This window comes from Heloderma suspectum, chromosome 6 (assembly GCF_057233095.1).
Source record: "Heloderma suspectum isolate Gila_16-S chromosome 6, 16-S_ref, whole genome shotgun sequence".
NCBI lineage: Eukaryota > Metazoa > Chordata > Lepidosauria > Squamata > Helodermatidae > Heloderma > Heloderma suspectum.
This window is the reverse complement of record NC_139463.1, coordinates 73,421,402-73,445,843: the sequence shown is the minus strand read 5'-3', so window position 1 is coordinate 73,445,843 and position 24,442 is coordinate 73,421,402. Positions and strand designations below refer to the sequence as shown.

Here is a 24,442-nt window from a genome sequence, read left to right as displayed (position 1 = left end):
GTGTTCAGCCTTCACAGGGCTAAAAAGCTGTGCGGTGAGCTGGGGCTGCACACACAATGGTTCTGGGAACATGAGTCCCCAAACCTTCTTGCATTGTTCCTCAGGGGCTTCTACTCATGTTCTCTTCAACCTGGTGCCTTCCAGACGTTTTGGCCCACAACTCCCAACATTCCTGATCATTAGGTATGCTGGCTGGGGCTGATGGGAGCAGAAGTCCAAAACATCTGGAGGGCACCAGGTTGGGGAAAGGTTGCTCTACGCAGTTGGGAACCCCACTCGACGCAGCAAAGTTGGAACAGGCTGTTTGGGGGCAGCCCATGTGGGGATGTTGGGGGTGGGGTTTGTGTGTGCACCTTCATCCTCTTCATCTTTTTAGTGAGGGGTGCGGAAGCTCAGGCTTGGGGGCCAAATTTGGCCCTCCAGGGTTCCCCAGATGGCCACCCACTTCCTCAAGCCCTACCCCTTTCCCTTGATTGTCAGTTGGGTGGTTTCCAGTTTTTGCAAGTTTTGTTCCCCATTCTAAAAGGTTGCAATGCCTCCCCTAAGGCTCAGTTACTGTCAGTCTGAGCTTTAAGCTAAAATAGGCTGGTTTGTTTGTTTATTTATTTATTTATTACATTTATATCCCGCCTTTTTTCCTCATTAAGGAACTCAAGGTGGTGTATGTAGTCCTCCTCCATTTATCCTCACAACAACAACCCTGTGAGGTGGGTTGGGCTGAGAGTCTGTGACTGGCCCCAAGTCACCCAGTGAGCTTCCATGGTCGAGTGGGGACTAGAACCCGGATCTCCTGGTTCCCAGTCTAACACTTTCACTACTACACCACACTGGCTCTACACCACACTGGTATTGTCAGGAATGAATCTGTGTGGAGATGTCTGGCGGCTCAGATTTGGAATTGGGAAGGGAACGGCCAGAACAGAGGGAGGCACCCTCCGCAGTGAGCCCAGATATGGCAAGACTTTCTTCCCAAGGCCTTGACCCACAGATGGTCCAGCCTGGGCGGCTCCCCCCTTCCTCCACCATGAGAACGCAAGTTTTGGAGGAGGAGATGGAGGGTGAGGGGCATGACTTGAGGGAAGCTAGGGTCCATCGCAGAGCGAAGCGGGAAAAGTTGGGGGCAGGGCTCAGACACTCTGCCAGGTTGACCACTCATGGAAGCCGTGGTAGGAGGGAGCCACCATAAGGGAGGGGCATCGCTGCCAAGCAAGTCCGGCCGTGACGTTCATGCCCAGATTGCTGGCAACTTCTCTAACTTCCACTTCCATCTCCTCTATTGATGTTCGTAGATCTGTGGATTAGCTGGTTCTATGCAGTCTGAGAGTTTCCTAGAATCTGTATTTGTAAAGAAGCTAGTCCTTAGCTAATGAAGTGGAGTTAGCCTGAAGCCTTGTTTCCTGGAGTATGTTGATTGCGAAGGGAGAGGACAAAGGGATTTTGGCCCTGCCCCCTTTCCTTTGGCTCCGCCCACCACTGGAATGCAGCCCCTGAGAGCTTCTCTGAAATGGAATTTGGCCCTCAGGCTGAAAGAGGTTTTGCCCCCTTTGCCTTTAGTTCTCACGTGTGCAGGATGAATGCCTGCAAAGGGCTACAGTTCCACCCTCTTCTGAGCTGTTCAGGCCACATTGGGAGTCCTGCATCCAGCTCTGGCCACCACCTTTTAAGGAGGACATTGGCAAGTGTGGGCATGTCCAGAGAAGAGCAACCAGGATGATGAGAAGTTGTGGAAACCGAGTCCAGTGAGGTACCGTTGAAAGAGCTGGGGATGGAGAAGGAAATATTAAGGGGAGACAGGATAGCCTGACTGTTTTACCTGAAGGCTGTTGCGCAGAAGATGGAGCAGCAGGGGCATTGCTAGGCCTGGTCCCCTGGGCCTCCAGCCCTGATGCTACATCCTATGGCCTGGATCTGTTCCCCAGAGCCCTGAGTGTCCACCGCTGCTGATGATAGTTTCCCCCCCTCAGCTTAATGGCCTCAGGGGGCAATTTTCAAGGGGGATTGTGCCCTGGGAGGGAAGGGTTAACTCTCCCCTTCTCACTCTCCCACCAAAAATATATTTCCCTTTATGGCAATTAAGCTTTGAAAAAAACCTTTTTCATTGGTTTGGGATGATTTGGGGCAGGGTGAAAATTCATTGAACAATTCATTTTATTTGAGATGATTTGGATGAGAAGTGAATTGGCTGGCTTGGCCTACTGCGAAATTTAAATAAATCCTAGCAATTATTTATACATTTGAACAGATAGATATAAATAAGCATATGTAGATTTTATGCAGATCTGTGGGCCTAGGCCCCAGATCTTTTAACTGCCTAGCAACACCCCTGTGGAGCAGACTTGTTCTCTGTTGCTCTAGAGTTGCCCCTAGAACCAAGGGGTGGAAATTGCATGGAAGCAGATTTGGATAAGCATTGGGAGAAAATTCCTAACAGTGAGGGCTGTTCAGCAATGGAACAGACCGCCTGGGGAGGTTATGGGCTCTCGTTTGCCAGAGGCATTTAAGCAGAGGCCACCTGTCAGGGATGCTGTGCTTGCAAGACTCCTGCATTGAGTGGGGCAGGGGGCTGGGGGGCTGGTTTAGATGACTTCCAAGGTCTCTTCAAATTCTCTGATTCTATGAAGACAGTCAGAAGTATCCTGCTTCTGGACAGGGAAGCTTTCCTGAGGACTAGTGACCATTTGGCACAAGCAAAATTGGATTGCGTATGTCTGTGTGGGGTGACAGGAGGAACTTGACTAACTCTGACTCAAGAATCCTGATCATTCGCTGCTCTCTAGAATCTGCTGCTTCACCTCCCCCCAACCCAAGGAGCCCAGATCCATCTGATGCACATCCTGGCTTCTTTCCAGCCACTGCAAGCCTCTATATCTGGCCTGCTGTCCCTTCTTGCTCTAGCTACGGATTGGAGGATGAGTGATACGTCTGGTCAGTGCTTGGAGGGGAGACCACCTGGGGACCACATGTAGCCACCTGGAGTTCCAGGATGGAAGAAAGGTGGGATAGAAATGTAATAAATAAATAAATAAATAAATAAATAACTGTGCATTTGGGTACAAGTTTTTTTAAAAAAAAAAATGTGTACCCAAATGGTATTCCCCCCTCCACAGATGTGAAAGTGTGTGTGTGTGTGTGTGTGTGTGTTTAAAATGAGCATTTTTAAAGCACACATTTTTCTAAAGTAGACCTTTTGCAAGCACGATTGCAAACTCAGGACCATGTGAACTTTCTTCACAAACTGTGCTCCCATTCACATTTGCGTCAGGGATGTGAACAGGGCAAATCCAAGTTTTAAAAAATGAAACAAAATGAAATTTCCATGCATCACTAGCTCCAGCTAAATCAGGACTCTGCACTGCCCGGCCTGGATGCGGTGAGCACACCTGAGTGCCACTAGGCAGAGGCAAGCGAGTCTTGTCTTTGCACACACTCCATCTTCATGTTCAGCTGTTGTGGCCGGTGGGTGGGTGGGCGTGCTAGCTAGCTAGCCAGCTGAACGGCTTAGCTGAATCCACTAGGTCTGTCACTGGAGAAACCTAGCCTCAAGTCTTGAACACAGAGGCCATCTTAACATCCTGCAGCACTGACTTCCACAGGCTATTTATATATTTATATATTTGAGAGCCAGTGTAGTGTAGTGGTGAGGGTGACGGACTGGGAGCCGGGAGATCCGGGTTCTAGTCCCCACTTGGCCATGGAAGCTCACTGGGTGACTTTGGGCCAGTCACAGACTCTCAGCCCAACCTACCTCACAGGGTTGTTGTTGTGAGGATACAATGGTGAGGAGGAGGATAATGTAAGCCGCCTTGAGTTCCTTGCGAGAGGGAGAAAGGCGGGGTATAAATGCAATAAATAAATAAATAAATAAATATTTGCGCAAAGGACTTCCTCTTGGTTTGTTTCAAACAGGCCCGCTGTCAGTTTCAGTGGATGATCCTAAATATTTGTGCTGAGACTGTGGTTGTAGTGCTGTGTGTGTATATAGTTGATTTATCAAACGTCTCTTATTAATCTCCCAAACTTTTGTCCCCTTGATCATTTTTCACATCCATTGACGTCAGGGGAGTTGCTAGGTTCTTAAAAGATCCGGGGCACAGGCCCATAACACAAATCTGCACGTGCATCTCTCTCTCTCTCTCTCTCTCTCTCTCTCTCCCCCCGAGTCTAAATGGACCTCTAATGTGTGTGTGTGTGTGTTTGTGTGTGTGTTTGTGTGTGTGTGCATGTGGTGTGCTTATGTGTGTGCATAGATTACATACATACATACATAAGAAGTGTGCACTACCCCCCCACCCCACCAACTCAGACCCTGATTCAGCGTTTTGGAAAACATCCCACTTCTGCTCGGGCCAGTTTGTAGTCAGTCCGCTTCAGCTCAGCACCAGACCTGAGTCAAGGTTTGGAAAAATGAGTCTTTATGCTTCCTGTTGACTACCATGGGAAATTAGAAAAAAAAAAACCTGTAACTTTTTTCTCTTGGTCAGAGCTGGATGGTAATTTCAGGCATAGTAGCCCCCTTGAAGGGGATTACACCTGCCCAATGTCAGAAAAAATAGGTGTAGGATTTGTGTTTTGATTTTCTTTTAAAGGGAACTGCCAATAGCATTGTTATTCCTTGGAAGAATAAGATAAAAATTTCAAGATTCATTGCCCCATCAGAGGAGATGATGCCTACCAAATTTCAGAATGATAGCTACAAGGGTTTTTGTGCAAGGGTGGCCTTGACATTTTAAGGTCTCCAAAAGAGGACATATTTCTCTCTCTATGTTCCTTGTGGACCATTGTTCTGAAAATCACAGATGGTCTAGAAGTGCCCCTAAGTAAGAAACCAGCAAAGTTTCAGAAGGATAGGGGCAGCAGGTCATGTGGAAGGGGAGTTTTCCAATTTGAAGGAGGGAGTGATTTGCTTTCCCTTCCCTTCCCTTCCCTTCCCTTCCCCCCCTCCCTAATATTTTTTGGGTAGATTTTGTATGAAAATGCACCGGTCATTAGAGGTGTCCCCCAGGCAAGAAACCTGCAGAGTTTCTGAACCATATACATGCCTGCAAATTTGGAATTACTAGAATTTATTTACATTTCACCAATGTTAGCAGCAGGGGAACATGGGTGAGAAGGTGTTATTGCACTCATGTCCTACTTGTGAGTTTCCCATGGGCATCTGGTTGGCCACTGTGTGAACAGAATGCTGGACTAGATGGAACTTGGTCTGATGCAGCATGGCTCTTCTTATGTTCTTAAATATAGAGTGCCTCTGAGCATATGGAGGATGCTTTTCTTTCACCACTGAGCACTTACATTCTCCCCCTACCAATTCTATTCCCCTCCATGCAACCATCCCTCCTCATCCTACCATCCTCCAGCAACTCTTCATCAAAACAGATCTTTTGTTCTGTGCAAATCTCTTCTACCTCCTCCTTGTTACGCACAAGCTCTCATTGTATCTTCCTCCCCATAGTGTCATTTGTACCAAGACTTCACCAGGATTCAGCCAATGAGTTTGTTTTCAAAACTACAGCTAAGTTATGGAAAAACTCTGAGCATGTACTAAGTGCCTTTCCCTCACCACTGAAGCTAGAGTTCATGCAAAACCACCCACCCACAAATGACAGAACATGCACAGGACTGAGCTGAAAGGCTAGTCAATCCATTAGATGGAATTGGATAGGCACTGTATTAAGCCTGCAGTACCATGCTCACAACTCAGGACTTATTTCTGAGTAAACATGCTGAACATCAGGGTGCAATCCTCCCTGCAAAAGTAACTTGTGCTGGAATGCTATGCACACTTTCCTGAGAGTAAACCTCATTAAACATAATGGGGCTTCTGAGTAAGCATACATAGGATTGTATAAATGAGCAGTATTTATTATTTACTCCTCCACTTATAAAACAAACCAAAAACTTCTGTTTTTTATTAAAGCTTTCTGTTCATAGGAACATAGGAAGCTGCCTTGTACTGAGTCAGACCCTGGGTCCATCTAGCCCAGAATTGTTGATGCTGACTGGCAGCAGCGGCTCTCCAGAGTTTCAGGCAGGATTCTTTCCTAGCCCTTCCTGGAGATGCTGGGGATTGAACCCGGGACCTTCTGCATGCCAAGCATGTGCTCTACCACTGAACTACAGCCCTCCCTATTGCTGGATAATGGCAACTGGCAAACAAAACAGCCCCAGATTTGTTTCTCTGCAACCATGTGAACCCATTTTTCTCAAACGCTTGAGTAAGAAGGAGAAAAACCACCCCTCTTGTCTGTTTGTATAAAATCAAATACAGTTCAGAACTTCTCTTGCCCACTGAAGAGAATTCTCTTTAAGAATTCCTCAAGGTATGCCCTGGGTGGAATAAAGAAGAGAACAAAAGAACAAGATAGGGGAGGGAAGAAGTAAAGAAGAATGGTGATTGGAAATGTGTGTGGGGGTGGAGGTTAGAGAGAATTCCCTAAGCTAAGTGGCTCCTTTCAGAGAGGTAGTAATTCAGAGGAATTTAGGAGGCTGTGGAGGGTTTGTAAGGATTGTACATACTTACATTAATTTTATGAAGTGAGGTGGCTGAGAGCTTTTCCTAGCTTTTTTTAAAACTCTAGAACTGATTTAAAAGCATCAGCAGTTCCTTAATCATGATGCCACATAGTCCTAACCCTCCTTTTGGAATAATTTGAGTCCTACAGCTATTTAGGAGAAATGAAAGTGGAGGGGGAGAAAGGAGTTTGTGGAGGCTGATTGGATCCTTTGCTGTACTGAAGCTACTAAACTTCTGCAGAATCCAAAGGTTCCAGTTTGGGGCAGTGAAATCAGATGCTGTGTGAAATACCAGTATTTCACTTGGAGCTCTTTCTTCCCTTTCATCTCCCTCTTCAAAATTTCATTGCAAGCAAGCTCACAACAGTGGGCATGTAAGAGCAGAAAAGTAGAGGGACAGAGGTTTTTTGTACCTCATGGGGCCCCCCACCAGAGATTAGGGATAGTGACCACCTAACAGTCTCCTTAAACACCTTCTTATTAGGATCTCTAATCCCCTGCGTGGCTTGACAGTTTTTACTTTTTATTTTGCTCTTTGAGAAAAGGAAACTTTATGCATGGCTAACACCAAAGCCTCTGGGCCTAACTGTCTGAACCTTAACAGGCTCAGTCAGCTCCATAGGGGCTGCCAGGTCCCCAAATTCCATGCACTTATGTGGAAGCACAAAAAAATTATAGCTCTTTGCTTTGATAGTTTTTCTTGAAAATAGCGAATTGTACCTGTGACTAGCACAAAAACAACTGCACCTAACTGCCTGAAATTGGACAGGTTTAATCAGCTCCATGGGGGCTACCAGGTCTCCAAATTTCATGTATTTATCATAGAAACTAAAAAAGGTATGGCCATTTCTATTTTCCAATGCAAATCAATGGGAAAATGTAATAATAAAAAAAAAAGGCAGTTAGGACAGCACAAAAGAACTGGGGCACAGCTCAAAAAAGTTCCGGGGCCCGTGCCCAGATAGGCCTTCAACTAACAATGCCCCTGATCCATGTCATTGCCCTCCTTATCAACCAGATGTGCTGTCTTGGCTTTATCTTGGATTCCTACATCTCCTAATGAATACCTGGGACAATCTGTGTTGCTGCTCCCTGTACAACATTGCAAAAATCTGGCCCTTCCTGTCCGTCCACTCAGCTAAAACTCTCTTTCATCTTGACTGTTCGCAGCCTTCTTTTTTCTGGCCCCAGTGTTATATCCAGACTTCTGCTTCCCAAATCCTTCATCTCTCCCATGGGTTGGAACGTGCGAGGCCTCACTACCCCATTCTGGCTTCTTACCCATTCCCCATGTTTGCCTTCAAAGCTCCCTGTGGCACCTTCGCCTCCCCCCACACTCTTTCTGCCACTTCCCCAATATACCCCAACCTGCTGCCGCCTTCTTCAGTTTTGCCGCTCTAACGCTCCCCCTTCGGGGTCTCCTGCTCTTTTAAGCACCCACCTATTTTCCCTTGCTGAGTCTTTTGCTTAGCACTCGCTTTAGAACAGGGGTGGTCAGCCGGCAGCCTTTGGCCTAATTTCGTGAAGGTGGCAAGCCGGGGGAGAATGCAGATGGTGAAAAGAGAGAGAGAAAGGGGCGGGGAGAGAGAGAATGAGAAGAGGGGATAGCAGAGAGAAAAGGAGGTGGCAAAAAAGAGAGAGAAAAGGAAGTGCTGTGTTCAGGGCTAGCTCCAGCATCTGAAGGAATGACTCCTTAAAATCCTTCTTTCACGTGAAAGCTTAACCCTTAAGGCCAAACTAGCTCCAGCATCTGAAGGAATGACTCCTTAAAATCCTTCTTTCACGTGAAAGCTTAACCCTTAAGGCCAAACAACACACAATGGGGTGGGGGTGGGGAGTGGGGTCCCCAGTGGCAGTGGCAGAAGAGGTGTTTTAAAAAAACTGCAACATTTCCTCGATTTAAATCCCTCCCAAAGCTGCTATTAGCCTCTTCCCCACCTGTATTTTTTTCCCCACTGTAGAGGGTTGTTAATAGGAGGATTTAGATCAGGAAACGTGTGTGTGTGTGAGTGAATGAGTTAGTGAGTGAGAGAGAGAGAGAACCGTTAAACACATCTTCCCCCAGTGTTGCTGCTCTAATAAAAATCTGAGCCTCTGGTGGATGCTTTGGGGTGTGTAAAACAACCACAAAACCTATTCCAATCTCCCCTTTTTATGCCTCTGTTGGCTCTTAGTCCCTTGCCACAAATAGGAACGAAGACTAAGGATACAGTCCTATACATTCTTACCAGGGAGTAAGTCCCACTGAACTCAGCGGGACTTGTGTGTATAGGATGGCGCTGTACATATGTGCAATTCCATATTCTCGCTGTCACCCCTTGTTACCCTTTTCTTCCTCCTTTGTACTCATTTCCCTCTTGTTTCCACCCACTTATTAGAATTTGGAGTGTAAGTTCCCTGGGGCAGGGACCCATCTGTATTCCTTATGAAACTCTACAAAGCACTAGGTCTGTTGATGGCCCTCTATAATAAATCATAATAAGTGGGACCTACTATAAAAAATTGCAGTGTGGAGTTACCCTGCTCAGGGTGCCAGCCCTTTCCAAAGATGCTCCGTTCCATTCCTGCCTTGGTCTGATTCTGTGCCCACTGAGCATGCTCAGCCCTCATTGAGCCGGGGGGGCGGGGGTTGTACTTCTGCAAACCCTGCGGTTCTCCCAAGCCTGGTGATTCTTCTGTCTTGGGCATGGATGGTGCTGTTCTGGCTATCGAAGGATCCACACCCAGAGAATGACTCTGCTATTGTATATGAATTATAACACATAACCAGTTCAGAATCCAACTGTTATTGTGCATCAGGGTTATTATGCTGGGTTAAGCATAGGATACTGTGAGAGCAAGAGAACTGTACATCCTGCTACATTTGATGCTTGCACATTTTTCTAGGCAAGATTCCAACTTCGTGAGCCCTCACGGCCCACCCCAGGCTCCACCCGGCCGGGCATACCTGATGGAACACAGGTGAGCCATTGCAGTGCGTAAGCATGATTTTGAAATGTATATAGGCACCACTCACAAATGGATGCATGTATGGATATTTGGTCTGACTCTGTTGAAGTGTATGTATAATTTATTTTATATTCTAGAAAGCTGTATTCATTGAAATGGACACATTCAATCATATTGATACTTCCCCCCCTTTGTTTTCTTTCATGGTTTTGTTTTGTTAAAATTTACAATTAAAAATTAATTTAAAAAATAATAATAATTTTGAAATGTATCCCACCCTATCCTGAAGGCTCGGAGCAGGTTACGAGGCAATGATTTAACATAGGAAGATTGTGCCGCCTCCCCCAAGAAACTGCTCCTCAAGCTGGGGTGAAGTGGAGCCAGGGTGCACAGGGATGCAACGCTGGTGCTTTTTTATTAGCAGTGATGCTGACGTCATTTGCCTCCTCTGCCTCAGACTTCCCTGTTCCCTCTGAGCTTTGCTGTGATCCTCACAGTGGCTGGGGGGAAATGGATTTTCCCAACAACAATATATTGTTCCCTGTTGTAATGCAAAGTATGCTGCCCTGCCGTGGCCGGATGGGCCATCTAGACGAGACCCAATCGCTTTACAAAAGCCCTGATCCTGGTGGAGATGAAAACTGCTAGAACTGGTTTGTCGATATGGATCAACACAGGGGATTGAATTTTTGGACCCTCCTCATGCGTGTGGCTATGGGGACTGCCTGTGACAATGCCTGTACTTCAGAATTTGCCACTACACCACAGGCATGACCTCCAGCTGCTGAACGTAAAAGGCTTGAATGCCGCTTCTGACGTGTGCTCAGGCTAGGACTCTGGTGACCCTCTGGGGAAGAAGGTACCCCAAGTGTGGTGCAGTTGCTGTAACCAGCTCCAGAATAAGTCCTGTTCAGTATCCCTCGCACAGGGCTTGGCAACGTCTGCCCCTCCAGATATTGTTGGACTGCATTTCCCGTCATTCCTCCCCATTGGCTACAGAGGCTATGGCTGATGGGAGTCAGATCCAACAAGGGGCCGTATCCAGTGGTGTCGTTCTGCAAATTCAAATCGTACTGGCGGAGCTCCGCCGAATCTTTCAGTTGCGCAAACAGTTGCCCAGGACGCTTGTGCAGTGGGCCGTGAAAGCAATTGCACAAGCAGTCGCAGAATGTGTTGCGGAAAAGTTATGCACATGCGTAATGCATAACTGCTTGCGCAGCTGCGCTTGCCAAAGGTAACTTTGGTTGGATTCTCCTCTTGCGCATAGCTCAGAGCCTAGTTTGTGCTGGCGCAACTCCCTTTGCGCTAACGGCACGACACAGTCGGATGCTGCCCAATATCCGGAGGGCCGCCGTTCCGCACCGTTGCTCTAGCAGCAGGATTGAATTGCCTCTTGGAACGGCCCTGAGCGTTAGTTTTGTCTTGGTGGGGTGAGGCACTGGGGTGGGGAAATCTTCTCTCCTTTTTTATGATGGACCCTTTTGACCCTTTCCTTTAAAGAAAAAAAGTCATCCTTTGCCAGATGCGTTGGACTACAGCACCCTAACTCCTAGCATGGCCATTGCTGGCTGAGGATGATGGGAGTTGTAGTGCAACACATCTGGGTGGCGCCAGCTTGGCTTATGCCATGATAAATTTGCTTGTCTTTGAGGTGCCACCAGACACTGCAACATGGATACCTCCTAAAATGTGTTTAATATTAGAATGTAACTGGAGCAGGGGGCAGGGGACGGGCAGAACCTCAGTCCTGGAGGCCCATCTGGCCCAGATGTGGTCCCAATCCAGCTGTCCATCAACTCCGCTGAATTTACCTGGCACTCCGGGGTCCTGTCCTTCACCAGCCCAGGAACCTACTTGGAAACAGAGGGTGCTGGCTGCAACCCCACCCCAGGGATGCGGGATAGCCAGGCTGCTGGACAGTTCTTCAGTGTTCAGCTCCCCTGCAACCTTGCTGTCTTTCTGTACTCCTTCTAGCTCCTTGTACCAGCCGCATGCTGAACTGAGCCAGTCCTTCTCTGCCTCTCAACCCCTGGGATCCGATGCCTCGCCTGTGTATCAGCGCCCCCTCTCTGCCCCATGCCTGCGGTACCCAGCGCAAGGCTTCAAGCAGGAATTCCACGACCCCATGTACGAGCAGGCAAACGCGCTCGGGGCCCCTGGCAGCTCCCGGTACACGGCAGGAGTGGTGATCAAGCAAGAGCAGATGGACTACGCCTTTGACACAGGTCGGGCAGGAGAGAGAGTCGGCTTTGGGGGTGCAGTGGAGGCTGGTGGCTCCAATGTCGGTGGGGCAGCCAATCCGCTCTTGGTTTCAGTCAGAACCAGTCAGCACTCCAAAGGAGCTATCCAAGGTGCTGCATCCATTTGGGGGATTGGCTTGAGCTCCTTGGAGTGCTGACTGGTTCTGACTAAAACCCAGAGTGGATTCGTAGCCCCTCCGACATTGGAGCCACCAGCCTCCACTGGGTGCATCTCTGTATGTATGTGATGAGATGGACCAGCCCTTGTCCTCTTGACTGTGGCATGTGCACGGCCAGCTCAAGGTTTGAGGGTGCTTTGGGCAAAGTGTCCTCTGGTGTCTGGGCAGAAGATAGATTTATTTATTATTTGAAGTATCCCCCCCGCCCACTCCTCAGCCCCAAAGGCCCCCCCCCCCAAGCAGCTTACATGCAATCAGGAAAACGGGAGTCCCTGCCTACAGGCTTACAACCCTAGAAAGACCTGACATGACACGCACCGTAATCTGACTCTCTCTCCCTCTCCCTTTGAACATTCTCAGAAGCCCTCTGTCCTCAGGTTAACGAGTTTGGAAAAAAAAAACCCTCTGCACATGCTCAAGGGCACACAGCCTGAGATGCAGAAGTTGTTTAAAAAGAAAGTAGTTGGCAACTCTAATACATTGAGTGTTCTTCCAGCTTAACTCACTGGGAGTTTTCCTTTCCCATCGCCATGCTAATTTCTGCTGCTGGGCTTGGTGACTGCCACTCAACACAATCTTGGCTAGGATTTCCCATCCCCTCTCATTCTGATGAGGGCGAGTCTGTGTAGTCAGACATGGCAGCCTTTCCAAATGCACACCATAAGCAGTGGCGTAGTGGATCCAGGGCTCACAGGGACGCAGCACCGCACTTTTTTATTAGCAGGGGTGCTGATCACATCTGCCACCCCCACCCCATCGACTTCCCTGTTCCTTCTGAGCTTAGCTGCAATCCTCACAGTAGCTGAGTAGGGATGGATTTTCCCTGCAACAATATATTGTTCCCTGTTGTAATGCAAAATATTTTTCAGTGTCTTGGTCTTGGATAGGCAATTCATAAGACCCATGAGCTTTACAAAAGACTGGCTCCTGGTGGAGATGACAACTGCTGGGTTTGTTGATATGGATAAGAACATAAGAGGAGCCCTGCTGGATCAGACCAAGGGTCCCTCTAGTCCAGCATTCTCTTCACACGGTGGCCAACCAGCTGCCCATGGGAAACCCACAAGTAGGATGTGAGTGCAACAGCACCCTCCAGCCCATGTTCCCCAGCAACTGGTGTCCATAAGCTCACTGCCTCTGGTACTGGAGGTAGCACATAGCCATGAAGACTAGTAGCCATTGATAGCCTTCTCCTCCAGGAATTTGTCCCCCCCTCTTTTAAAGCCATCCAAATTGGTGACCATCACTACATCCTGCCGTAGTGAGTTCCATAGTTTAACTATGCACTGTGTGAAGAAGTCCTTCCTTTTTTTTCTGTCCTGAATCTCCCACCAATCATCTTTATGGATTGACCCCAGGTTCTAGGATTGTGAGAGAGGGAGAAAAATGCCTCCCTATCCACTTTCTCCACACCATGCATAATTTTATACACCTCTATTATGTCTCTCCTCACTTGCCTTTTCTTCAAGCTAAAGAACCCTAGTTGTTGTACATCAGCGTCGTTGCTTCAGTGACTGGACTCTCTTTGGGGCATGGCTATGAGGACTGTCACGATGAGCACCTGCACTCCAAAATTTGCCACTACACCACTGATTGAAAGGAAATAAGGCAGTGGCTGGAACTAAAATGCCTACGGCATTACGGAGATGGACAGGAAATGGATTTTCTTAGAGAATTCTTAGCTAGCATTTTGGAAGGGGTGGGGTGGGAGTTGGAGGAGAGAGGCTACGATAGTTAAGTGGGTTTAATGTTTACCTACGGATAGGCATCACTTGTAATGGGATTTAATCCTTGTCCCTCCCATTTTAGAAATGTTACCACCAGATGTTATTCTTAACATATATGCCTCGAGCGTGAGCCAGAAACAGTGCCGGTCAAACTCTTAGCAACTTTAAATGCTGTGTGTGCGCGTGTACTCAGTCAAGCCAAAATAAACCGTTATTTTGTAATCTCGTGTTAGAAAATGCACAGTACGTTTGTTTTTAATTTTAAAGCAGCAGCTTTTTACTGGCCCAAGTTGGGATGGTGTAGGAATATGCAAGATTTGGGGGTTCACAGACTACTTCATCCAGCACAATTGGTTCTGTGAATTGCGGACACTTGTGGACTTCCAACGCAACCTCAGTTATTTCCCCAAAGTCAGTGTTCTAATCCCCTCTATATATTTCTCCTTTGGGACAACAATGGCAAAAGATTAAACTCTTAAACTGAAAGTCGCCTTTGGGGCCCTTTTGAGGGCAAAATGCAATTCAGAAAGCATTTTGTAAACAAACAAAAGTAAACAGATAAACAAGAGGTCTATACAATGTCTAATAGTGTTTAAGAGGAAAAAAAGGGGTCACTTATTTAATTTTGGTTTGAGAGGCAACCTTCCTTCTCCACTTGCTCCATTTCTCAGCTTGGAGACATCCAAAATGGGGAAGGATTCTGTGCTCAGCTCCATAGTTTGCAAGTTAGTGTGTCTGGGAGATGTGATCAAAGGGCTACGTGTGTTTTTTAGGTCAGCCTGCCCTACTTTTCCACATCTCTCTATGGAGCAGTAGCTCATCTGAAATATTGCAAGTTCCCTCGGATCTTATTCAAGGCCAGCTCCAGGCATTTGTGGGGGCCCAGATGAAGTCTGTGGTACCCTGCCGCAAACCTCTTTCCCTCCCTGCCCTGAGTAAAAAGATACTAAGGAAAAAAAGACCTCCACCTACCCTCCAGGGGGAATTCTCCTCTCATCCAGTTCTACAATATTTAGCCTCTAACCCCTGCTAACCCCCATGACCAGCAGAGACAGTGCTCGCATGGGGCTCGAATAGAGTTGTGCTGTCGTATTTTGTGTAGCCATTCAACTGTCCAGGAGTCCCAGCTAGGGATGCTGGAGAAATTTGAGATGGATTAAAATGAGCTCGGATTTCTAAGAATCCAACCTGCGGAATCAACTACGGAGCGACCCCCTCAGGCCGCGTGGACTTTTTGTTTTTTACTTGTCCTTGGACTTTTTGTTTTTTACTTTCCCGAAATTTATGCATATAAATCCATAGAAAAATCCATAAGTTTCTGCTGAGGAAACGTTGAATGCAGTGGGAGACAATACACTAAATGTTACGTACTGGGGTAAATTATGTAAATGCTTACGGAAATATTTATGTAATTATTTCCGTATTTTTCCACATGACGGAAAAAAATATTCGCATCCGTCTGTGGGCGGATGATAGAATGAACGGCGCCGGACAATCTGTGAAACACAGACGGAGAGGATTTTACACAGTCCGTTCATCCCGAGTCCCAGCAACAGCCAACCAACATTTGTTCAGACTTTTCTATGTGGCTTACCAGGAAAGGGTGTGCGTGTGTGAGGAATTTAACACTCCTGCAGCTTGTTAGAGACTTTTTCTTGGATGTGTGGATTTTTCCGTTTCCTTCCAATCCACTCCCTGCTCAAGTTGCGCCTTCCCTTTTCTGCCCCTCAACCCCCAGTTGGATTCAGGGCTACTGCTATGGGGAGAAAGGGGGGAATTTGTGCCCATTTGGTGACCTTCAGAGGCTAGCAGAGCGAGCGAGCGGAGCGGAGCGGAGCGCTGCTCTGTTCCCCGGAGCCTGCCTTGGCACAGGCTAACCTTGAACCTCTGCCCTCCCTTCTGTTTTGGCACCATGCCCGCTTGTTTCTGAATGGAATAGAAAGGAATTTCATTCACAAAATGGAGGCTCAGGAACCAGGCATCATATTACCACTGCTCATGCTCTCCTTATGGGACAGCTGAGATCAGCAGGCAGGCTGGTAACATGAGCCATTGTGCTCACCGCCTTGGCTCACCGCCCAGAGAAAGTCAGGGCATGTGGAAGAAGTGACAACTCCTGAGCTTCGGGAGGGAGGGAAGGAAGGAAGGAAATCAAAATCCGTGTTGAAACTGGGATGCCCAAGCAGAAAACCAGCCCCCGTCCTCCATCCCATAATTTTCCCCAGAGGCAAAGGCCTTTCCAGTCCTGCCCCCTCCTGTTCAGTAAACCCCATAATCTGTAAACTGCTTGGAAAATGTGTGTTGGGCTATCTGTGATGGCTCCACTGACTTTATAAACATAAAATGTTCAACAGCCTGGAGCAACTCCCCTGTGAGCAAAAGGGCGGGGGGGGGGGGACATGACAGAGGTGTACAACATTATCCATAGTGTGGAGAATGTGGATAGGGAGACCTTTTTCTCCCTCTCTCACAATACTAGAGCCCGGGGTCACCCCATGAAGCTGACTGGTGGGAGATTCAGGACAGATAAAAGGAAGTCCTTCTTCACACAGCGCAGAGTTAAACTATGGAACTCGCTACCGCAGGATGTAGTGATGGCCACCCATTTGGATGGCTTTAAAAGGGGGTGAGACAAATTCCTGGAGGAGAAGGCTATCACTGGCTACTAGTCCTGATGACTATGTGCTACCTCCAGTACCAGAGGCAGTGTGCCCATGTACACCAGTTGCTGGGGAACATGGGCGAGAGGGTGCTGTTGCACTCATGTCCTGCTTGTGGATTTCTGGTGGGCAGCTGGTTGGCCACTGTGTGAACGGAATGCTGTTCCAGCAGGGCTCTTCTGATGTTCTTATTTAACCGATGAATATGAAATAAATATCTGCTTGTTTCTATGTTTCAGTGTTGAGTGCTAATGAGAGAGTATGGGAGTAAGGGAGGCTTGTGTGGTGAATAGAACTTTTGCTCAGTGGGGCACGCACTTCAGGATCCAAGTGTGTGTGTGTGTGTGGGGGGGGTCCTAGTAGGAAGGAGGGAGAGCCCACTTCTTCCTGATGTTTTAATCATTTTTTTTTCAATCCCATCTTTAAAAAATAAAAATCTCCCCTCCCCCAAGGTGGCTTCCAAACGCAGCATTGACAACAATTATCAATTAAGAGATTTAAGACCCAAGCAGAGGTCAAATTAAATGCTTTGGCATAAAATCGAAGGACTTCAATATAAAAGGTCAGAACAGCTTTAGCACTGATGCCTCTGGAGAGAGGATGCAAAATCCTGCCTACTCAGTTTTTCTGTTTGTGTCTGTCTTGTAGATATCCCGAGCTGCCATTCAGTGTATGTGAACTTGGAGGGATTCCCAGGTCATTCCAACCCGGATGGCTCATTAGGTAAGAACCCCCTTGGGGGGCGGTTTCTTTGTCCGACAGCTCATGTCTCCTATGCACTGGGCCGATATACATCGTATATCCAGGGTGACGCGTATGTGGGGGTTTTCTTTCTATGCCTTTCTATATGTTCCACTAGGTGGCGATGTAGCATAGTAGAATTGAGCAAATATACAGGGTTTCATGCCACCATTCACAAAAGTACCAGACTTTCTTTGTTAGGGGAAAAAAAAACCATGAAAATGGTTGCAAAGCATGGGAGAGGCCCTGGAGGATGACCATGTTGTGTAAAGCACTCACAAACTTCCGTGAGTGAGGAATCATGAGTGCACAATGCATGCCTCATGTCGAAAGGTTCTTAGGCATGTGCAACTGGGCTGGCCAAAGCGAACTTCCCCTCCTCCCCCCGACATCCCCTCCAGCCCCCTGAAAATGTTACATAGAGGGGAAGGGGAACGTGCTGAATGGGCTTTGATTGGAGGAAAAGGGATCTCCCAAAAATCAGGCAGAGGTGCCTTCTGTGAGTGGCGCTCCACTCACAGAAGTGGACTCCACCCAGTTTTCAGGGATTTCCCATTCAGCCCCTGCAACGCAGCCTACCCCATTCAATATGCCCCCCTCCAACTCTCTGTGTAGCATTTTCAGGGGTCTGGAGGGGCTGCCGTGGGGAGGAGAGGGCAAGGAAGTCCACTCTCACCAGCCCAGTCCTATGTGCCTAAATCTGGATCCAACCCAGAAAAACCAGTTTGGGTTTGTTTGTTTATCATACTTCTGTACCACTTAATTTAATGAAATCTCTAAGTGGTTCATGCTACAATGCATATATAATACCATATAAAAACAATACATAATAATAAAGAATTACTGCAAAGACAGCAATAAAAGAGGGCAGTATCATAGTCTCTTAGAAGTCAGTGAAAGCTTGTGTAAACAAATACGTTTTCAAGAGGCATTTTAAACTTGCCACGGTTTCTGCCTCTCAAACAACACGTGGGAGTGTGTTCCAGGGGGTGGGTGCCACTACTGAGAAGGCCCGCTTAGGTCCTGTCACCTGGTGACATTCTGGTGGTTGCAAAGTGACCTGTAAGGCCTCCTCTGAAGATGTTAGGGGTTGACTTACATAGGGGAAGGCAGTCAGCGAAGTATCCTGGTCCTAAGTTATTTAGGGCTTTGTATGTTTTGGTGGCTGCAGGTGTCAGGCTTGAACTCTTAGTTGGTCCTGAATATGGGACTACTGGGAGGGGCGTGGCTGGATTCCGCTTGCCCAGAAGATGGGATTCTAGGGAAAGGGGAGCATAGTTCAGTGGTACAGCGCCTGCTTTTTATGTTGAAGATCCCTGGTTCAATCCCTGGTTTCACTAGTTAAAAGTGCTTGGTGCAGATCTGAATCCTGCTGCTACTCAAAGTAGACAACGCTGGCTGAGATAGACCTATGCTCAGACTAATAAAAGGCAGGCTGATATGTTTAGGGTAGAACACTCTGCCCCCGCACTTGTTTTCATGTCCAGGGTTCAGCCACAGCACACAAGAAGTAGTAATAAAAATGATTCCCTCCTGGTGTCATTATGGCCCATCCTCAGACCCAGTGTAAGGCGGTCATGAGGAAGCACAGCCACCCCACTTGCTTGCCCCAGTGGAATGTATCTAACAACAGAAGCTTTTGTAGGGAAGAGAAGTTGTCACGTGACCAGTCCTAGCCAATCTGGAGCATTGGGAGGCGTGGTTGTCACGTGGCCAGTCCTGACCAATCCAGGCCATTGGGAGGGCGTTCTGACCACTAATCCTGGATGATGATGGTGATGATGAAGAGATAATGATGGATTCCTGCTGCAGGTCCAATCTCTGACTGTTTCTCCTTTTTGCAGGGTACAGTTATGAGAAACAGGTGCGGCCGTTCACCGACGACGTTTGCGTTGTCCCTGAGAAGTTTGAAGGTCAGAGACAAAATTGCACTAGGTTTTAAGTTGCCTCAGTGGCCATCCTGTCCTGTCCACGGGCTGGGATGTTTGAGCTAAGAACACATTTTGCATAGATGCCGTATTCTGTTTTTTTAAAAAAAAACTACAACAGAAAAACAAATTCTGAATTTGAGCCAGAATGTCTAGATATCAGACACAGTTCATAATACCTTCCCGCCATATGAAGAAGAGCCCACCATATTTCCCAATCTTATGCCCAGGAAATACATGGTATTTAAGAGTAGGGATCTTATGGCATTAGGAAGGAAATCAAGTCTTCTCATCAGAACCTGGGGGCTCCATCTCGCCCAAAGCTGAAATCCGTCTCTCCCCAGCATCTCAAAATTCACATGGAATCAGAAATTCAAATGCTACATCTGAAATCCAGATTGTGATGAGTGTGTGTGTGTTTATTAAAAAGCATAGAACAGCCTTTCCCAAGCTGGTTCCCTCTAGATGTGTTGGACTACAGCTCCCAAAATCCCCAGCCATCAAGGGCCCATCTAGTCTAGGCATGAAAAACCTGGGGCCGTCTATATGATATTTGACTCCCATTAGTGCCAGCCAGCACGGCCAATTGTCAGGGATGATGGGAGTTGTAGTCCAGCAGCTCCTGGATGGCCACATACTCCCCACCTCTGCTCTAATTCAGCACCCTGTTTCCCACGGTGGCCAGGCAGATGCTTTCAATAAGCCCACAAGTAGGACATCAAGGTAACAACAGCCTCGTTCTCCCGGCTGTAAGCCCATGTCATCTCCCAACGACTGCAACCGTGAAGATTTCAGCAGTAGTGCAGCTGGGGAGATTTAGTCTCTGGACTTAGTGGTCTTATGGGAGGAGCCCCTTTATATAGTGATGTGTATAATTTTGCTTCCTTCACAAATGTGGAAAGCCAACCCTGCTGCATTTGGGGGCCCTCCGGTTCATTCTGCTGAGTGGGGCCTTGGACTTCTTCCCCAAAGTCCTGCCCTGATGGCACCCTTGGGTTTCAATAAAGTGATCGTGACAAATAGATGTTCATAGTGAGGTACAAAATTATGCATGGTGTTGAGAATGTGGATAGGGAGACCTTTTTCTCCCTCTCTCATAATACTAGAACCCGGGGTCATCCCATGAAGCTGATTGGTGGGAGATTCAGGACAGATAAAAGGAAGGACTTCTTCACACAGCGCAGAGTTAAACTATGGAACTCGCTACCGCAGGATGTAGTGATGGCCACCAATTTGGATGGCTTGAAAATGGGCTTGAACACATTCCTGGAGGTGAAGGCTATCAATTACTACTAGTCCTGATGGCTATATGCTACCTTCCATATGCACACCAGTTGCTGGGGAACATGGGCAGGAGGGTGCTGTGGCACTCGTGTCCTGCTTGTGCGTTTCCTGTGGGCAGCTGGTTGGCCACTGTGTAAAGAGAATGCTAGACTAGAGAGACCCTCCAAACAGAGCTCTTCTTATGTTCTTATAGACCAATCTTCCATGAATTTGTCTAACCCTTTTTTTAAAATGCTATCTGGTGTCCAAACCCATACCTTGTGGTTGTGAATTTGCTACATTAATTATGTGTTTGTATTTTATTTTAAACATTATTTTTTAAAAGCCTGCTCTTCCGCCATAAAGGCTCCTAGAGCGGCTTACATAAGATCAATAACAAATGAGACACAGTCATTGCCTGCAGACTTACAATCTAAAAGTCACGACACAAAAGGAAAAACGGGATAGGGAGGGAAGAGGAAAAACAAGCCAGCTCAGGCACCCATTCTTACAGCTCAATCTTGTGCATGTCTACACATATGTAACCCTATTGAGTTTGATGGGGCTTACTCCCAAGTAAGTATGTAAAGGACTGCAGCCTATACAAAGTTCTTATTACGGTCAGCTTGAATGGAAACTGTTCAGAGAGGATGGAGATGCCAAATGGCGTTGGTTTCTCAGCTGAGTTGATGGGGGGGGCACTTCCCTGTCTGTCCCTCTGCTGCGCCCTAGTGGAAGGTTCATAAATGCACAATTCATGCCAGGAACAGGAAGCAGACTACAGGTAAATGGTAATTCCTTACTACTGCATTTTTTTAAAGGCTTAGGAGCAGAGTGGGTGACTCCATAACCTATGTGACTTTCCAGAGAACTTCCACCTGCCAATTCCAAATCTGGGAGATGTCTCTCAACAGCATCACTTCACTAGTTTGGGCTCTTGTGCAGGGGTGGGCAAATTGTGGCCCTCCAGATGTGGTGGGCAGCAACTCCCATAATTCCCAGTCAGCATGGCAATAGTAGACAATGGGAAACAAAACTGATAGGGTTACTTAGGCCAGGGGTGCGCACCTTATGGCTCTTGAGGTGTTTTGGCCTACAACTTCCAGCATCCGAGGCTGGACAGCCATCTGTCAGGGATGCTCTGACTTGGATTCCTGCACTGAGCAGGGGGTTGGACTCTATGGCCTTGTAGGCCCCTTCCAACCCTACTGTTCTATGATTCTATGATTCATCCCTCACCATTGGCTATGCTGGTTAGGGCTGATGGGAGTTGTAGGCCAACACAGCTGGAGGGCTATAAGTTGCCCGGACCTGCTCTAGTGAAGATACTCTTCCCTGCTGTTATTTTACAGAAGGTAAAATTCTTCTCACCCCTGACTCCCAGGTGGCTTAATTTGAAGTAAGCGTTAACTCGGGAATCTGTTTTGAATGCTAGAATTCTGCCCTGGGATATGTGAAGTAAAAAGTGGAGCACGTAACAGAGTGTTCCAAAGTGTCTTCACTTTCTAACAGGAGTCTTTCAGCTGAACATTGTCTATTTGTTTTATGTCATTTATATCCTACCTTTCCGCCAAAAAGCGGCACTGAGGGCAGCTAACAATAAAATACAGATTAAGACAAAATCTTAATTAAAATGTAACATACATGCAAACGAATTAAAAATATACTTTAAAATAATTTTTGCAAATAATGGGGAAGACCAAGATGTAAAACAAATACTATTTCGTTACTTTACCCCCCAAAAGCAGTTGTCCTGAGTGGTTCTGTTTTGGATACTGGATTTTGGGGGATCCATGCTGAAGCAGACATCAGAAGCTTTGCAGGGGTACAATCCTATACATGTTTAGACAGAAAAGAAGTACTACAACTCCCAGCATTCCACAGCCAGCCATGCTGGCTGGGGCATGCTGGGAGTTGTAGGACTTGTTTTTTTTCTATGTAAACAGGCATTGCACCCTAAATCTGCCACTGAAGAAGACTATCAAGTCGAAATGCATCTGACAACAACATTAAATTCAACAGATTGCCCTTGTAATTTGAGGCTGTAAAGTTTGTAACAGGACTGTGACATGTTTTGTCTGTCTCTGGCTAGCTCTACACTACTGCTTTATAGCGGTACTGATAACTGCTGGGGAACATTACATATTTGATATACTGCTATTGTAGCATTATTTCCTGTATTTTATACCACGTTATCCAAAATACTGCAGCAAATGTCACTGGGTGTCCTACATGGTATAAATGCGCAAGAGGGATATAGCGCTACCATGATGGGATTGTGATGATATGACACAAGGTGTAGATCTGGCCCTTGTAACCCTTTGATATTATTGTGAAGATGGTTCGATTTCTGTTCACTAATTGCCTTTTACCTGCACCTTTTGTTGTGCATTTTAGCTGTGTTTTATCACTTATTTTATTGTTACAGTACTGATATCTCTGTGTAAAATTTGCAGTTCTTTTCTTTTATTATTTTTTTTTAAAGAAAAACAAAACAACAACAGAAACACAACAACAATACACATACACTAAAATATCTCTTAAGATTGTAAAATACCTACCTTTGGCTCCCCTTACACAACAAATGCTTATTATTATTCTCTAGTTCTTGTCTTAGTTGTATAGCATACATTGAGTTCACAGACATTATCTCCTTTCTCCTAATTTTAACAACAGAAAAAAGAGAATCAACCATCTCAAAGTTCAAAATCCACATACATAGATATCATTTTTCTCTATTTCTTGTACAACTTCTATAAAAGGTTTCCAATCTAACATAAATTTAGTTGTTGATCCTTCTTTAATTATAATAGTAAGTTTTGCCATCTCTGCCAGCTCCATCATTTTCATGATCCACTCGCTCACAGTTGGTATGGTTTCATTCTTCCACTTTTGTGCATACAATAACCTTGCAGCTGTTGTCATGTAGAGAAAGAGGGTTCCCCTCTTCTCTTTTACGTGTTTATCTGTTAGTCCCAATAAAAAAGTTTCTGGCTTTAGTTCTATAGTAGTCTTTAATATTCTTTGAGCTAAAGACTGTATTCATTTCCAAAATGTTTTAGCTTTTTTACAAGTCCACCATAAATGATAAAACGTTCCCTCTTGGTCTTTACATTTCCAATATTTTCCAGAAACACCTTTATACATTTTAGACAGTTTAAACGGTGACATATACCATCTACACATCATCTTATAAAAACTCTCTATAAGACTTGTACATAAAGTAAATTTTAAATCTTTTCCCCACATACTTTCCCACTCTTCCATTGATATATTATGACCAACATTTTGTGCCCATTTTATCATACAAACTTTTACTTGTTCATCCTCTGTCTCATACCTTAACAGTCATTTATACAGTTTAGCAATAACATGTTCATCATTTGTACACAGCGCTGCTTCAAACTCAGATTCTGTTTGTTCAAATCCACCATTTTTCTCATCTATTTTAAACCTTTCTTTAAGTTCCAAAATGACATACATGACCTTCTTCCAATAAGCTTTCCCTTGATTTTAACTTATATTCCCCTTGTGACGTTCCAGTAAATCATTATATCTTATCCATTTATGCGTGCTATCAAATTCTCTTCTATGCATTGCTTCTTGTGAAGATATCCAACGTGGTATTTTTTTATAGGATTTTAATTTGTATTTATTCCAAATTCTTAATACAGCCCTTCTTAAATAGTGATTATTAAAATCTACATTCATTTTTGTTTTATCGTACCACAAATAACCATGCCACCCGTATCTCAATTCGTGTCCTTCTAGTTCTAAAAGTCTTCTATTTTTCAGCGTCACCCATTCCTTCATCCACATCAAGCAGCAGGCAGAAAAATAGGTTTTAAAATCTGGTAATCCCAAGCCACCTCTTTCCTTTGCATCTTGTAAAATTTTTATTTTAACTCTTAGTTTTTTTGCTTGCCATATAAACTTCATTATATCTCTCTGCCACTGCTTAAAAGGTAAATCTGATGTAATAATGGGTATCATTTGAAACAAAAATAACATTGTTGCAATTCTTCCCAAAAGTGATAGTTGTAATTTTCCCCATTTTAATGGGCCTTGTTTAATTTCATTCCACACTTTAACATAATTATTTTGAAAAAGCATACAATTCATATTTGTCAAAAGGACTCCCAAATTTTTTACTTTCTTTTCAGTTTGGAAGACAGTCTTATCCATCACCTTTTTTTTTCTTGAACATTCATATTCTTTGTTAAAATTTTAGTTTTCTGTTTA

At 45.9% G+C, this 24,442-nt stretch overlaps 1 protein-coding gene across 4 annotated transcripts in view; it reads left to right on the top strand.

Moving 5' to 3' along the window:
* The window catches only part of ETV4 (ETS variant transcription factor 4), a 70,886-nt gene that overhangs the window by 31,427 nt on the left and 15,017 nt on the right, over positions 1-24,442 (top strand). For all 4 annotated transcript variants that reach the window (XM_084808285.1, XM_084808284.1, XM_084808283.1 and 1 more), the window contains 4 exons: positions 9,400-9,474; positions 11,437-11,687; positions 16,917-16,991; positions 18,854-18,922. In XM_084808285.1, coding sequence (XP_084664411.1) covers positions 9,400-9,474; positions 11,437-11,687; positions 16,917-16,991; positions 18,854-18,922 — 470 coding nt within the window. The remainder of the gene's footprint in view (positions 1-9,399; positions 9,475-11,436; positions 11,688-16,916; positions 16,992-18,853; positions 18,923-24,442) is intronic.